We start from the raw sequence: 17,706 nt of genomic DNA on the forward strand, positions 1-17,706 counted from the left end.
TAAGGAAAGAAGGAAAAAAGATTGAAGGAAAGAAGATGATGTTTTTCTCATTTCTCTTCCATCCTCGCTCTCTGATATTTGCTAAATTAAGATAAAATCTCTCCCTTGACTTTTATTCCTCTATAAATATATATAACGAGAAAGTAAATATTTTATTATATTTTATTATATTTACAAATAATAATAGAATGATCCATAATTGTCATTAATGTACATTGGTCCGACATATATATTATTTTGGAACATTTTCTTATAAACAAATTAATAAGTAACACATGCAGACACACATAACAAACAACGACACACAAACGTTTACATGTTCAAAATTTCTGCGATCTAATATTCTATCTACCCGTTAGCGATTCTTTAATTTTTTGCTCGATCCATCGACGATAATACGCAATGCGAACATAAACTCCAGGTTTGTTTGCTTTGCCACAATGCTGACCCCAACTGGTTATTCCATATAGAGTAAAAGCTCCTAATACAAAATTTAAATATAACATTACATCGAAAAAATTAAAATTTAATCGAGAATATAAAATTGAATATACTGCTTATTTCTTTTAAAGTACTTTAATTATAGAGTGATAAATTAAAAAGAATTAAAAAGAATACATTTTTTGATATTTTTTTTGTCACTTGTGCTATTATTTTCCTTTCTTTTTCTTTTTATTATTATACTAATATATTTTCATAATTATATCTATATTACTATATTACTAAAAAAGTTTATACTGTTATATCCATTACTATTTTTTTGTGATTAATCTATAGATTATTTCAACATTACCATTATGATAACAAGCCAGAGGACCTCCAGAATCACCGTCGCATGTGTCGATACCCTCGTCAAGGTATCCGGCGCACATCATACCCTCACTTATGGCACCTTCGCCGTAAACATAGCTAGCCCGACAAATTGATTGGTCCAACAGAGGCACCCAGCCGTACCGTAAGTCCTTTGATTGCGCTACAGAGGACAAAACAACGACGGTTTGATTTATCCTACAGAGATTCAGCTTAATATAATCCTCTCTTGGGTCCCGCTTACTCGTCTTTCCCGTTTCAATGCTCCCGAATCCGCTGATCGTGCAATTGAGTCCGGGCGAATAGTCGGTGTTCTCGGACGGCAGGCAAATTGGCATGATATGCTTGCCAAGAGGGATACCCTGACCTTTAAGTAGAACCAGAGCGATGTCATTGTTCATCCTGTGACCCTTGCGGAATTCCTCGTGCACGTAGTAATCCTCGATGTTGGCTTCAGCTTCCGTTCCTTCGTCTATCTGATGATCGCGATATAAAATACATTTTGGCAAATATATATTCTATACAAATACATTCTCTTTGAAATCGCGCGTTAATTATTTTTACTCACATCTGTATTATAATCTCCCGCACGAACGAAATAGGTGCCTTTGTTGTAACCTTCTAGACAATGTGCCGCTGTTAGTAAATGTATAGGGGATATCATGACCGCACCGCACCAATGACTTGATCGACTATGTCCTCGAACTCGTATGCTGGCCTAAATTTTATTTTACACATTTTTTTATATTGTCAATGTAACAAAATTTTATAATATCTTAGTTTCCGAGTCAATAAGATTTTGGGACCAAGATAAAATTCTATACATTCGAGATGCAGTATTTATTTTAACATTAATAAACTATATTATTATAAGATATTTATGATAAGATAGATAAAACATCATAATACTTTCTTATTAGTTATCTTAAAATTTATTTACCTGCCAAGGATAGGTGCCTTTAGGCGCAACAGAACCATGCACTACTTTTTCAAATATCATCAAGTCCTCGTCGTCATTAAAATCTTTGGCGCGCTGACCACAATTTGACGGAAGCAACTCGTCGATACTTGGTTCTGGAAGTTCCTGATTGTTTATCCAGTATGACTGTTCAATAAAAAGGAAAATCAGGATCAAGAAATAAACGAATTATACAAATATGTTTTAAAATATTGTTTATTTTAAAATTATCGCAAAGGTCGCAATTATTGTTGGCTTACACAAGAGTATTATATATTTTATTCTCTAAAGATTTTTCAAATAAAATATTCTGAATCTAATATTTATTCTATCTATCTGAATCTAATATTTATTCTACCTATCGAAATCTAGTATTTCTAGCCCGTTGAAATTTAAAATTTGTGTTTCACATTGAGAGCCTTACTAAATTCTTAGTCACTAATATTTATTATTTGTAATTTGTTACTAATATTTACTACTAATATTTATTATTTATTATTTATAAAAACAATCTAATAGGGAAAAAACGATTTTTAATAGTTAACATTTAACAATTAACAATCATTACAGCGAATGAAAATTTGTTTTAAATTACCTCGACATTGTTAACATTTCCAGGTGAGCAAATTACACCTGCGTCTTCATTATGATCACAATTATGCTGGCCCCAGTGATTATGCTCGCATCGATATAATTGCGTTTCGTTTCCATGACAGAAAACCTATTTTGCGAAAGTAAGAGAAGTAACTTTGGATTATTAATATAACAATATTAATAATATTATTAATAATATAGTATATGAAGTATATATATTGATATTAATATTTATTAATTACGAATTATTACGTTTTTGCATCAAATTAATTATTATTAAAATTATTTATAAAAGGTAGTTAAATATATAACAATTATAAGTTATAAATATAATACCTCGTCAAGCCATATAGGTCCTTGGCCTGGTCCAAAGAAACCATCTTTCTTGGCGATTGCAATACCACCGTATCCCAAAGATCTACAGATAACAATTGCCGTGGCATTTGTAAAGTCATCGTCGCACACAGTACCCCATACACCGTGATGACGCACTTCTACCCTTCCTTGCAAAGGACTGCTACCATTTGCCAAGCGCAACTCAAACGGAGCCTGAAAATGAAGTCGTATCAAGATCGGCAAATCTATTTTCGTCATTCTAACTTACCTCGCAATGTTCCGGACTCTCATCAGATCGATCTGGACAATCGACTACCTCGTCGCAGATGAACGGGGTCGGTATGCAAGTTGGACTATTATCGCATTTCCAATGACCTTCCTGACAGGTATTAACCGCAGTCTTACATACGATCCCGACAGCTTCTTCCGGTTGACAATTATGAATTCCCCATCTGAGAACAAGAATAATTCGGCCATTAATTTTTTAATGATAGAAGCGTGACGATAGATAAAATATAAAATACAAACAATTTTTCTACATACCCGCTAAAATCGCATTCTCGTAGTGTAGTCTCGTTTCCACGACACTTCAACTGATCCACCATAAATCTCGTAGGTGGATCGAGATTTCCATAAAATCCACCCGATCTAACTTCTAAAGCTCCGAGATCGAAACCGAGCTCTCTGCAGATAACATCAGCATTGATCATTCCAAAACCATCGTCACATACCTGTCCCCAATATCCTGAAACTGCTCGAGATATCGAATAAATTTACAAAGTAAAAAAAATACAAAAAATATATTTGGCCTTTAAAATATTTAATTTTATGTTTTCCTTGCAATTTGTTTTTTTCGTAAAAGATGTATATACGAGTAAAAAATTTTTTAATATATATTTTTAGATATTTTATTTAATTATTTTTTCAATATATGTACTCACTCTTTACTTCTATTCGACCTTCATAACTGTTATTTGCACCAGCTAAGCGAATACCGTAATCAAGATTTTCGGCAGTGCAGATATTCTCATCACTGTGATCATTACAATCATTCTTGCCATCGCAGATTTGCGTTTGATTTATGCACTTGTGATTATTGCAGATATACATGCCACTACAGTCTATGCTTCTTTCTCTCAGTTCATAGTAATCGAACTGTTTGTCGGGCTTAAGTCCACCAGTCAAACCAATGTTGGCGTTACTCAACAAACACACATTACCATTCGATCTAAAACAGAATATGTAAATATATATGTGAACACACAATTATATTATACTATGCAAAGCAGTAATTAATCCATGTATAAGTGATTACGGTATATATAAATCTCATCAAGTTTAAGTAAAAAAATCTATTTTACTGTCGTGCAACGTTTATATAAATTATACTATTATAAAAAAAACTACCTTGTTTACACACTTTATTATAAAATACTAGAGTGTGTAAAGTAATTAAAGGTAGAAATGTTAATTATACACATACATATATCTGTGTGTGCATCTGTCAGTTTTTAATAAGCAAAATCTTCTTTAACATGGTGTAGTAGATTAACAGATGACAATAATTTTTATACAAACGTGACTTACTTGTGATTAAACGAGCGACAAGTAAAATCGGCTTCCTTGCATCTTAGAGCACAAGTTTTCAACGGTGTGTTTAACCATTTTTCCATATCGTAGCCCTCAAGTTTATGTTTGGCAGATTTTTGAAAAAGATTAAGATCCAATATGCAATTTCTTTCGTCGGCTCCATTTGTACAATCCTAATTTGCATTACAAGCATTAAAAACATTATGTTAATTATAATTTTAATGTATGTGTATTTTCAAATATCGGAACATATGTTTTAAAATAGAAAAATGAATATAATTAAAAGATCTAAAAATTACACATCTAAATTTTTTTTAAATATAAAATCTCAGTTATATTCAATTATCAATTATTATGAATATTTTAACTAATTTGATATATTCTTTTAAACTAAAAATTTTATACTGCTGCACAACAAAATTGTTTTAAAAAGTTTGATTAAAAAAACTTTTTTCCAATTTTAGTAATAAAGCAGTTTTAATATAAAATTTTTATAATGTGTTTGTTAGCCATTATTCTTTTTTGCACGTACTGTCGAGAAATTAGAAGAAACATGGACTGGACAATGAGTTATTTTATACCATGTACATATGAAATAAATGCATATAAAATCGGCTATATCTCACCTCCTCTCCATCGCAAACCCATGGGGATGGAATACATTCTTCTGGCATACATTCGAAATGTTTAGGTTTGCATTGGCCAGTCAACATTGACCGTTTTGGATCTAAAAAAATATAAAATTACTTTTATTATATATCTCTCTTTATTACAATATTTATTTTATCAGTGTTTTTTTGACTTATTAATTATTCATTAATAAATTTCAAATATATACCAATATTTCCACAGGCAGGAATATCGCAATATTCATATCTTCCAGGTCCTATGAAACACCACGGTCTCGATTCTTTTCCCGGATTAGGATTTCTACAGTAATTATGCGTTTTCAGTTTGTCTCGAACTTCTTTATTAACAACCTACGATAATAAAAATCAGATTGCATTTAAATTCAATGAATACTTTTGACGCAAATTATAATAGCAAACTTACATTCACATGTAATTGATGTGCAATTCTTTCATCGGCCCATGAAAGACATTTATTTCCTGATATCGTTACGTTGGCTTTACCATTGTATTGATTTCCTTTTCCGTATATGCAACCTAGAGAAGCGAATGAATAAAATGTATAGAGAACAGTGTTTCAGCATCCAAATATTTATCACAAAATATGTATTATAAAAGATTATATTACTTTATATTAGAAATTGTTATACATTTCGAATCAAATTAAATAAAATTTAGAAAAATTTAATAACACCTATATAAATTATTTCTTTTGTAACATGATTAACATGAAGAGACGGAAAATGTTATTCTATTAAAATTATGCAATTTTTCTATTTTGTATATATGTATACCAATATCGTCATAAGGTCTCTTGCAAATAAAGGAATGCCCTTTCGAGGCAGTTGCGCAATCTTCAGTGTCCCAAAAAAAATAATCTGTATCACACGTCGACTCAGGTCGTTCATAACACGGAAATTGTCGTTTCATCACGATACAAAAAGGACGATAGCCTACCCACGGTGGTTGTTTCGTATCATTCATCCATCCAGGCCACCACTTTGTAAATCTAACAAAATGTTTTATAAAAAATTTAAAATAAGATAAAGCATAATTCGATTAAATTCATAATTTTATGCAAGAGTAATAGACATTAAAAAAATCGATTTAATGAATTAAAATTAAGTAAGAGTAGCGCTTTGATAACATCGTAATTGTACTTGAATTTTGCATGTGCAGCATCCGCCCAGAGCCACAAGGTTCGATTCATTGTGGTGAAACCGAAGCCGGAAGTCATGATTGAGTTAACATCCGGATATGATTGCAGCAGCAATTCGGATACAAAATTGTTTTCCGCTTGGTTAGTAATATCGATGAGTCGTGCATTCCTTCGTGTGCAGTGCTCCAATGCTTCGGCCTGATTAAGTCCGCTGTCAGGATGAGCCAAGTGATAACAATGCCCGTTGTGTGGTATCTCGTCCTTGCGACAGTGTACTATGCGATTAGGAGTGCATCGCACACCAATCGCATCTCTCTCCACACGGCATTCTTGATTGTGTGTGAATCTAAATATTGTTATAATTATTACAGTACATTTTTTAACGTAAAAATTTTTGTTGTCTGTCTTTTTTTTTATAAAAAAGATTGTAAATTTAAGAAACGAGAGTAGCAAGAAATTTGAATCATAAATATTTTACTACAATCACGAGAAATCTAAATTTTTATTATTTGACCATATTTTAACTCAATGAAAGAAATGTTGTAAATCTCTGACAGCGCGTATCTTACTTGCACGATTGAAATTTGGTCTCATTGCCGAGACACGTTACAGTATTCGCAGCTATCCAAGTTGGCACTCCATTGCGATTATTTCTGCCTTGCCAAGCCATTTCAGCGCCTCTATAATGAATAGAAAATTTGTACGATATCACGCTTCTCTATATTGCTTCTTTTATTGTGATGTGTGCGAAAGTAGTAAAAAGAGTAAAAATTATAATAAAAATTAATTATAATACAATTATAATAATTTAAAAATTATAATAGAAAATTATGATAATAAACATCGAAATAAAAAACATAAAAAAAATTTTTTTTTATATTGAAAAACATTTAACAAATAAGTAATGACCTATTTTTATTTGTTTAATAATTAAATTTAGATTATCAGAGAGAGAGAGAGAGAAAAAAGAGATATTAATTCTAAATAGAAAAGTGTTACATTAACATAAGAAATTTATATAAGAATACATTAAAAAAGAATATAAAGATATAAGGATACATTAAACATTAAATGTCTATCCACATATAAAAATAAACATTTAATATCACTATAAACCTACATCTATGTATATGTATGTGCATATACATATATGGCTATATGATGTATAAGAATCTAAATTTAGATTTATAGAAAAAGGAACTCTAAAAAAAACATAACTTTTAAAATGTAATATCAATTGTTATTTTATGTACCTGATATAACCAAGTTGTCTACACAAAATATGAGCTTCTTTTAATGTCCAACTATTTCTGGAATCGCATACAATGCCCCAACCAGGTAGCATACCCTGCACTTCAACATAGCCATCATTAGAACCCGAGCCACCTCTCAAGCGAATTACCTATATATATATAAATAAAATGTCATTTCATTATAATTTTAAAATTAAATTTTGTAACTCCTGTACAACGGATAGATGCGCTTTTACCTGGCCAGATGTGGGTGTTGGTCGAACGAATTTCTTCGAATGAGTTAATGGCTGCACTGGTTGTATATAATAAACTGGGAATGGAGATTCCTCTTAAAAAGAATAAACAAAAATTTTATTTATTTATTTTCCTTAGCTATTATAATTTGTTTTAATAACATTAGCGTATAACAATTTGCATTATTGGTATTGTAAAAGTATGTAGATGTTAATGCTTCCATAGAATTAATTAAAATCATGCAAAAGCATAAAAACACATGCAAAAGAGCAAAACCAAGGTGACAAACAAAAAACAACATATTGTGTGGATGAATAAAATCTATTGATTAGAATAAAAATAGTTGCACTCTGCCATAATTCTTAATATAATTTAATATTCATAAATAATTACTATATAAAGTAAAATAAAATATATTCAATACACACACATATTGAATGTATGACATAAATATTTTAGGCATTCAATAAACAATAAACATAGTCTAAATTCACAGTTGAGAACACTTTACTTTTGCTGCTAATTCTAACTTTACATTCTTGATTATCGCGTCGGAATTCTTTGCAATAAAAGAATATGATCATTATATATATATATATATATATTTCTTACAAAAACTTCATTTATATAGCAAAAAATTTATTTAAATATTACATAATACTTTGTGGCACGATATATAAGAAGTCAATTATTAAAAAAGCCATTTAAAGATCGAAGAATAACTTACCAAATTTATTTTTTGCATAAATAAAAGACATACATGGATCTGCGTTAAATTAAATCCTCTTAAACTTACTTTCCTGATACGGCGCTGCTTCGATATTAAAAAGTTCGACATCAGTATTCTTCGGACCAATTTTCATAATGACTGATGAAGTCGTCGTGGTTTCGGTCTTATTTTCGAAAACCAGCCTGGGCTTCCAGATATTTTTATCTAACACATCCACGTCGTAATCATTTATCTCGGGTTCGACAACACTCGGGGTACCAGAATCTACATCACTTATTTTCGTGTCGCTCCAATAATAATCCTCTTCTTCAATTGAAACATTAGGTAAATTGGATTCGCTTCTGGTACCGAATTGCGATTCTCTTTCTGTTGTAGTATTTCCGAAATCTCTTCCTTTCCTTGATAGATCAGATTGTCTATTTGAAATTCTCTCCGTCGTTGTTATCATTGGCGTTCTCGTTGTGAACGACGCATAATTATTATCAGTGCCTATATTGAAAGAGAAATATTTTGTCGAGCAAACATTTAGAGAAATTTCTAAATTATCAATTGAAATGTATGATTATTATTTGCCGTAATAAAATAAAAATGTATGTTTGATTGTTAAATTGATTTTTAAAAAATCTCCATACAATTTCAAATTAAACAAAGTAAAAGTAATGATAATTTCAATAATAATTTGTAAGGACATATCATATTATAATTAAGATATACTATTGAAAGTATTATTCCAGTTGGCAGGTTTCCGAACATCATACGGCTCATTAATTCTTACACGCCCTTCATCATTCTCAATTTCTTTCGTAATATAATGACCTTTTATGCCTCCTGTATTGACATATATGCCATTTGGATAAAAATTAGTTCTTGGATATTGTGTTGTACTTTTAGGTTCTGTGACAAATTAGCATTGTGAGTATAACTCTTATAAAATGTTTCGAGAAAAATGTATTAACTATTTAAATAATATATCTTATTATAAATAATCAACAATATATAATTTTACATTTAATATGTATTTATTGTCAAGTAATCAAAATAGTAATTAAAATTTATATATCTATTCACTGACCTAAATTTACTTGATTCTTTGAGTTTGAAAAGACATTTGTCCTTGTTGCCCACTCTGCCATTTTTGCATCCGTCTCTCTATCAATCGTACTTTGCGAGTACGATTTATCAGTCCGATTAACCGTGCCTACGAAACATTAAGCTTTCACTCATATTTAGTAATACAATAAATTTTATTTCAAAAATACTACTTTTAGCATAAATAAATATACGAAAAATTTCGCATTGTTATTACATTTAATTACATTTAATGTTGTATGTGTGATTCTTAATATATCTATACATATTTTATTAGATTTAAAAAATTATATTTGCTATATTCAATTGTCATTGTGTACATTTGCAATTTTTTACTATTAATTTATGAAATATATATCAACATGCAACATAACTTTCATGCATTAACTTTCATGCGATTACATTTCATGCATTATAACCATTAAAGAACATCTTTGTCCATTTGCATTATATTTTGCATTGTTTATTGAATTAATGTCATGTTAAAATATATTAATACAACAAGCTTTGTACAACTATTTGCAAAATTAACTCATGCAACGTGCAAATATTTGAGAGTAAATTTTGCACAACGACACATTTTATAATTATTATAAATTACGTTATTATTTATTAATTATAATTTTAACTTTCTTAAAAATACTAATAATGAATAATAATAAATAAAATACATATTTTTAAAATGATAATTGCAACCACATAAAATACTTTATTTTCATAAATAGAATAATTTTATACATGTATAAAAATATATAGATACAAGGTATATAGAAATGTGTCGTATCCGTAATTTATTAAAATAATGAACAAATATTAATTTTTATTTACCTTGATCCCACGGATATGTTTGATTTTCCGTCTGCACTTTTCCTCGATTTTCTTGACCCTGCCACGTACTTGGTTTGAAATTAGATCTATCTGGCTGATTCCAAGCGATATTTTCTTGTCCTGTCCAAGGAGGAGATAGTTTGTCTTGCCGCAATCCATCCTGGATTTGATCCCAACTCTCAGTTGATTTATTACTATTTGGAAAAATATTTCCAACGGAGGGAGAAGTACGATTGAAACTAGGACGATAAAGCCCAGGAGTCGTCCTATTATAATTTTGTCTATTCAAAGGAAAGTTATAACCGATTTTTCGATTTGTTGGCAAATTTCCGTCAGCGTCAAACTTTGTTTTATTATCTCTATCGTGAAACTGTATGTTATCGTCGTATTTTCCAGGAGGTTGAAACTGCCTCTGATCTGTTTTGTTTGGTGCACCAAAATAATGGTAATCATAATGACGAGAATTATAATTAGGTCGCCTGTTATTATCAGTATTTGAAGCGTAATGTCCTTGATTATATTGTTGATCACTCGTAGCAGCCGGATTAGCCCAATTTGTACTTTCCGAAGGATTCGATGTAGGTCCATAATTATGATAATGATGATGATGATGATGATGATGGACACCAGGAGGATAATATCCATGTGGCCATGATCCTTCTGGACGATCAGAATGCTGAGTTCCTTGTGATTCTTGATCATTTCCCTGATATTCCACTTGTTGCCGATCCGGATAATGTTGAGATTCGTAATTGCTATCAGAAGGACGTCCAAAGCTTCCACTTGGTTTCCATTCTGGACGATACGATCCATGATCTTTGTACCGATCTTCTTCACGCTCGTGGCCGTAACGATCATGATAATCAGAAGTATGCTCAGGACGATCATAATATGGCCTCGCGGTTGTCCACGTTGGATACCAACGTGGACTCGGAGTTGTCGTAAATAATTTCCATGCTGGTTTATATGTCGGTCTCATTGTCGTGCTATACCTCGGTTGAAAAATATGATCACGAGTAGTATGATTATAACGGCTTGAATTCGGCCATGATATGGTACCTCCGGTTTCAGATGGTAAAGTACGAGCTCCTGTTCTATAATTTGCATCAACGGATTTATCTGTTGTTTGGAAAGTTCAGAAATTATATATTACAATTATTTTTACAATAGAAAATATTAATTAAAAACACATCTTGCTAAAATATAATTTATACTCGATTGTATAATTTTATTTTATAATATTGATTATTAGAGTAATATACAAGAATATAGAATTTTCATCAAGATATTGAAAAAATATGATCAAATTATTTCGAGAAAAAATGCTGCATTATACTGATTAACTTATACTAATTAAATTATACTGATTAAAATTATTTATATTATTTATAAATATATATATAATAATAGATATACACCTGCACAGCCGGGCACTTTGTGTGGCCAATCACAAATCAGCGTAATTGGATTGAAAGCTGTTCCAGGACCACAGTCCATTATATAAGTAGCACCGTTTGCACATTGAAGAAACTTTTTGCACGTCTCTGGATGAGCTAATAATCCAGTAAAATCCGCAGGACATGTAATTCTTTTTACTTCTGTATAAGCTGACTTATCGCGTCCAGAGCTCGAAATTGAAGAGGCAAGTGCTATTTTGTCATCTTCGTCAGATTTAAAAGTATTTATATTATAATGCAAGATATTTAAATCATTATTTTATGCCACCGAGTTATTTTTTCAAAAAAATAATTATTTATTACCTTCGCAACCTTTTACATTTCGTGGCCAATCACACACACCGATAGTAGGATTGAAGACTGTTCCAGGGCCGCAATCCATAATGTAGGTTGCACCATGCGCACATTGCACAAATTTTGTGCAATCTCCATAATATGGTAACAAACCAATCAAATACGGTGGACATTTTGGTTCCTAATAGACCAAACAATCGCGCAATAAATTAAAAATATATTATTATAGTATACATGATAATAAAGAAGAAATATAACATCAACGTACTGTCAATTTTTGCGATTTTCGATTAATCTGAAGTTCAGGATCTAATGACTGTTTGAAATCGGATTTATACTCGTAGCATTTCACTTTATGTGGAAAGTCACACTCCAAGGTATCCGGATTAAAATGAGTGTTTGGAGCACACGGTTGGATAAATGCGCGACCCTGCCAGCAATTGACGAAGAACTTACAATCTAGCGGATAAACAAATTGCCCGGTAGAATTGTGATCAGGACACTGAATGCCCAATCGAGGATCAAACCTAGCCACTTTGTGATGTGATTTACTTGAAAGAACTATATTTTCCTTTCGTGGTTTCTATACAAAGAAACAAAATTAATATTAAATTAATATTCAATTAATATTAAATTAAATTTTGAAAAGAATTGAATTTCTTGTTAAACATTTTTGCTATTTATCATTATTTCTCGTTATGTCGTCATATCACTATATATTATGTCATATCAATATAAATCTAAAAAATATAAGATAAGAATTATAATAGTACATAAAATTTAAAGTTTTCTTTCTTTCTTATATTTGATTTCTCTCTTATTATTATTATATATTATTTAAGAATGTAAAAATATAGTCAATAGCAAAAATATTGTCAAAGCTTATCATATATTCATATAAAGAGATTGTGAGGAAAATTATAGCTTGCATAATTTTTTAAATATACTGGCACGAAATTCTAATTTATAAAAACAGATCTATTCAAAAATTTTTTTAATTACCGTGCTATCAACAGCTACGCCTTCGTACGAATCCTCATTCTGAAATCCCACATTTATTTCCTTGGTCTCGTCATTTTTCAGCGGATATTTATGCTCAAAATCAATCTCGTTTTGAGGCCGATTTCCGTATTTTGATTCATTCTTAACATGCCCACGATTTTTATCGAAATGTGTTGAATCTCTGTATTCAAGAGGTTTTAGATTTTCTTGTTGCTCCGATTTATCAAATTCCAAGCTACGTTGTTGCTCAGGAATTTTTACAGAAATTTGCTCGGGATTTTGCTTAGAACTGTAATCTTCACTATCAATCTGATGAGTTCGTTGTTCGATTTCGCTGCCCAGAGCTTTTCGCCATGGACTCCAATTCTTCGTGTCAGATTTTGACGGAATGTTGTCCCGTGATTGTTGTTGCCATTTTGGAGAACGAGGTTCTATTTGAATGCGCGATTTATTCTCATTCGAATGCCAAGGAAGTACCGATTCACGACGCTCTGGTGGCTTTGTAGTTGTCGCGCTTGGATCATAGATCTGCGATAGCAGAAATCGACCAAAAAAAAAAATCAATCAATTTTTATTGCTAAAATTAATAAAGATAAACCGATATTTAAATATATAAAATTTATTATAATTGTATATTTGTTTTATTTGTATAAGTTTATTCCAGGCGAAATGAAGTCATACACTTGGATATTACAACTAATTACATACAAATGAGTAAATAAAATATATTTAACAATTTATTAATATAATAGTGCATGATCTTTTCGTTTCTTCTAATTTTTATCAATAATTGTATGAATATTGCATTACATTATATCGTATTTTATATACATTACACTTTAAAGAGATTAAGATATAAACAAATGGCATGATAATAATATGTATTTAAATCGATATCTCTTTGAAAGCATAGTTAAACTGAAATCATTGTATATTGCGTGAGCGTATCAGAAAAACGACGATATATTATAGAAACAAATATACGCGTATAAATTTAAATGACCAAAATAACAAATTAAATAATTATACAGGATGCTTCAGAAATAGGCTGAATTTTAAGAACATATTCTACTGTCACTGTAAGAATGAAAAAATTATATTAACGTAAATCCGGAAACTTTTTTTCCAAATTATAAATACTTTTTATTTATAATAGATAACTTTAATAAGAACACTTCATTAAAAAGATTGCTGGCGATGACTTCCTTTCTTCAATTCATGTCTCGCATCGATCTTATCAATAATTGTCAAAGATATTTAAAAATTCCCACAATATTTTGTATTTTGTCATACGAAAAAACAATACGATTTCGAGACTTCCACAGTAGCATTATTAGTATTATATAAACGAAAGTGTTAAGATGTTTCCATAAATGGATGACTCATCTGATAACAAATATTATTATTACTGTTTACTTCAAAGAGAAGATGATTAGAAGGACAATCCATAAGACGTCGATGCGAATGTTTTCTATTGAAAAAAGTGATTATAATTTGGAAAGAAAGTAGATCCATGTTTATATGTTTTTTTTTTCATCTTTACGATGAATAGAATATGCTCTCAAAGTTTGACCACATATTTTTGAAACATCTATATCGCACTATAGCACTATCATGTGTAATAAGTATACAAATTAAGAACAGATATATTCATGACACATTCAATCTTAATCAAATAAATTACACGTTTCTGACTTGATTGCGAATTTACATTACAGTTGAAACATATGTCTTTATATAACACGCCATCAATCAACGCAAATAAAATGTTTTTTAAACTCGACTCGTTAATATCATATTATGTATTATTTCTCGATGAAAATTAAGCATGTGTGTGTTTCAATTTTTATGAAAATCTATCAATTTAAAAGTAATATAACTCTTCTCTATTAATCTTGAAGAAATAATAAAACTAGCAGATTTTTATACTACGAATTCATATTATTTTTCGAAACATCAAATGTGTTTTCGTTTTACAGTCCAAGTTTAGTCGATCTAATCCACATTCAAATTTCGATTTTAAACAATTTTGAATAAAAAAAGATAAAAATTAAAGCGATTCTATGTGTCACTAAGAGCCATAACGACCATCACATACCGCGGAAGAGAAAACTGTTAAATAGACGAGGCAGAACGCGACGAAGAAACGCTTCAAGCACAACGTCATCTTCGATGCTTCCACGATACACCGAGCATCGTACTATACTGATCTTCGGCTCCTCGTAAAATCGTGGTCCAATTACCGATCGGCGCCGTTTTACCCAGAAGCAGATAGCAGATAGAAAACAAGCACTCTGATTCATGGAAACCGAAGGGTTATCAGCTAAAGAGGTCGAGGTTCATTTCAGTTCGGCGCATATGCGACAGCGGAGAAAAAACCCAGAGAAGAATACAAAAAGACAGATAATAAGGAATGGTGAGAAAAAGAAAGAGAGAGAGAATACTCGGGAGTTTAATCTGCTCACACACACACACACACACATAAAATAAAAAAAAAATGCCGACATGTGCATATGAGTCGACGCAATAAACGAACGACTGCAAACAGAGCTATTTGCCAATCGACGGTGCGAGAGCAAACTTCTGACGCTCGTTGATGATTATTACAAGCTGGCCTTATAAAGGGACCGACACGAGCAACACAAATGAACGAGATATATGCTTGTTTATATGCGGCGTTTTATTGAATTCCTTTCGTAAAACATTATCATATACGAGGGGTAAAGAGGGATGCTTTTATGGTATACATCCGCGATTTCAACGTCACGATTTACAGTTTTCGCGAGAAACCGCAGCTGATGGATGTACGTCGATGGGTGCAAGTAGAAGTGGCCGGGTCAAAAACGTAGGTGGGCTCGCATGTTTCCAATTTGCATCTGCCGTCACTGCACATCACGTACTTGTTGCAATCCTCCGGGTACGCCATCACCGTGTAAGACTTGCCGTCCTTTTGTCCAAATCAAATATTTTAGTATACAAAAACTCGTAAAATAATATGTATAAATAATATGTGTAAGTAAAAGTATTTTTAGAAGAACAATTTAGAAGAAGAACACTCAATATATTAATTACGTTTTTTTTAATAAAGATATTTTTATATTTTATACTTGCTTTATTACATTATTTATTTATTATTATTATTTATTTATTTATATTATTTATTTATTATTGTATAAATAAATAAAATATATTGCTTTATTACAATATATAAATAAATATTTTATTTTACTGCTTCTTTTTTTTATTTTATATCAAATTTTTTATATTAATTTTATTTCAAGTTAATCTGACAGTTTTCTATATAAAACGCATTGTAATAAATCTGATAATATATTCATTAAAGCATCATTGAATTATAATGTATCTTTTTCTATGCACTTAGCAGAAATAAACGTTGGTGGAATATTAAGATAATAAATTATATGTTTTGAAAAAAATATAAATTTTTAAAAAAATGTAATTAAATCTTATTTTACTATTTAAAATATCTTTTTCTATGCACTTAGCAGAAATAAACGTTGGTGGAATATTAAGACATTAAATGATGTTTTAAAAAAAGTGTAAATTTTTTTAAAATGTGATTAAATCTTATTTTACTGTTGAAAACATGTCGTTTTCAAAATCGCGACACTTTAAAGAAAATTATTTTAATTAATTTCACACTTACTACTCTCATTCTCTTGATAGCAGAAATAAGGTGACAGCAGTACACCAGAAACAATAGTGTTAGCAATCGGGACGACATCCTCGTACACAATCCTGGAAAGCTATTCAGCCACAATTACACGAGTGTGATCGGAAGATTGTGGTATTTATTGCAAATCAATCTGGTTGTGCAATCTGGTGGGAATTTTATACTAATGCAGATCGTCACCGCGGAAACTACGTTGTATTTAACATGAACGAGTTCGCAGGATGAGTTTATCTGAAGCTGTGAAAAATTGGTTATCTGCTCAATGCGTAAACGAAGGTCGTGTCCGCACTGTCGTGATACTTTTCTCGCGTCCACTCCCCGGACACACTGTTTAATCGTCGTCTATTGCTGCTCGTCATTGCACAGTGCACAAGCGTTATCGTCAGCAATGATATAGTTGCTCTGGATGCTTGCGCGATTATACCTCTATATTAATTTCTCGTCTATCTATATGCGAAAATAATTTATAATAATTTGATTCATTTTTTATTTAATTTAGTTTTTTATTTTAAATTAGCAGCAAAGGAATTTTATTAATGGTAGCGATGACAACGATGTATGGACAATTCAGTGATCAATACAACACAATTTAAACTAATGTCATAACTTTATTTGCGCAGTATAATAATAAGCATTCAAATAGGATTGAAGTATTGCAAAATAATTCCGCATCTTACAATTTTAACTTTTAGCGAAGTTGTAGATGAAAATAATTTTTACCCACGATTACTACAATTTGATCGGTCTCTTAGAGGATAATCACAAGTCTGTATATTCGGATTGAATTCTGTTCCTATGCCGCAGTTCATGACAAAGCAACCGCTTGCATCGCATTGTTGATACTTGCTGCAGTCGCCCGGATAGGGCAATACATATGCCTAAGTGAATAAATCATTCGATTAGCTCCCAGCAACGGTAAAGAGGAGAGAATAAAGACTGTATGAATAAAGCAAGAATTTCTCCTTCTACAAGAAATCATAATAAAAAAGCTATGAAAAAAGACTAAATAAAGAAAAATACATTTTTTATCTAAAGCAGATCCATTAATA

At 30.8% G+C, this 17,706-nt stretch overlaps 1 protein-coding gene across 4 annotated transcripts; it reads right to left on the reverse strand.

Moving 5' to 3' along the window:
* Nucleotides 1–133: 133 nt before the first annotated feature.
* Nucleotides 134–17,378, reverse strand: LOC145936799 (uncharacterized). 4 transcript variants are annotated; one of them, XM_083039372.1, is made up of 29 exons: nucleotides 16,631–17,378; nucleotides 15,062–15,910; nucleotides 12,964–13,491; nucleotides 12,230–12,544; nucleotides 11,971–12,142; nucleotides 11,629–11,871; nucleotides 10,211–11,329; nucleotides 9,366–9,491; nucleotides 9,110–9,187; nucleotides 8,360–8,782; nucleotides 7,566–7,657; nucleotides 7,330–7,478; nucleotides 6,646–6,756; nucleotides 6,078–6,422; nucleotides 5,712–5,926; nucleotides 5,342–5,454; nucleotides 5,127–5,268; nucleotides 4,915–5,015; nucleotides 4,286–4,461; nucleotides 3,640–3,926; nucleotides 3,242–3,449; nucleotides 2,967–3,150; nucleotides 2,699–2,911; nucleotides 2,364–2,489; nucleotides 1,751–1,915; nucleotides 1,379–1,528; nucleotides 1,055–1,286; nucleotides 794–973; nucleotides 134–481 (listed from the first exon to the last, which is right to left on the reverse strand). In XM_083039372.1, the coding sequence occupies exons 2-29, from the start codon at nucleotides 15,128–15,130 to the stop codon at nucleotides 345–347; spliced, it is 6,399 nt and encodes a 2,132-aa protein (XP_082895498.1). In that variant the 5' UTR covers nucleotides 15,131–15,910; nucleotides 16,631–17,378; the 3' UTR covers nucleotides 134–344. The 4 variants fall into 4 exon arrangements, with proteins under 4 accessions (XP_082895498.1, XP_082895497.1, XP_082895499.1 ...); XM_083039371.1 differs by having other exon boundaries at nucleotides 9,008–9,187; XM_083039373.1 differs by lacking the exon at nucleotides 9,110–9,187.
* Nucleotides 17,379–17,706: the final 328 nt, after the last annotated feature.

Source organism: Prenolepis imparis, unplaced genomic scaffold, assembly GCF_030444845.1.
Source record: "Prenolepis imparis isolate NDT839.2.m4 unplaced genomic scaffold, iyPreImpa1.0 SCAF_5, whole genome shotgun sequence".
In the NCBI taxonomy this organism is placed as follows: Eukaryota; Metazoa; Arthropoda; class Insecta; order Hymenoptera; family Formicidae; genus Prenolepis; species Prenolepis imparis.

Bases quoted from the DNA above. Each gene is read 5' to 3' on its own strand.
- LOC145936799 (XM_083039371.1), bottom strand. From the start codon at position 15,130: ATGACGTTGTGCTTGAAGCGTTTCTTCGTCGCGTTCTGCCTCGTCTAT. The intron at 11,872-11,970 runs GTAATAAATAAT...AATCTGACGAAG, and splicing joins AAATGTAAAAGGTTGCGAAG to ATGACAAAATAGCACTTGCC. The intron at 8,783-9,007 runs GTATATCTTAAT...CTTTCAATATAG, and splicing joins CTGGAATAATACTTTCAATA to GCACTGATAATAATTATGCG.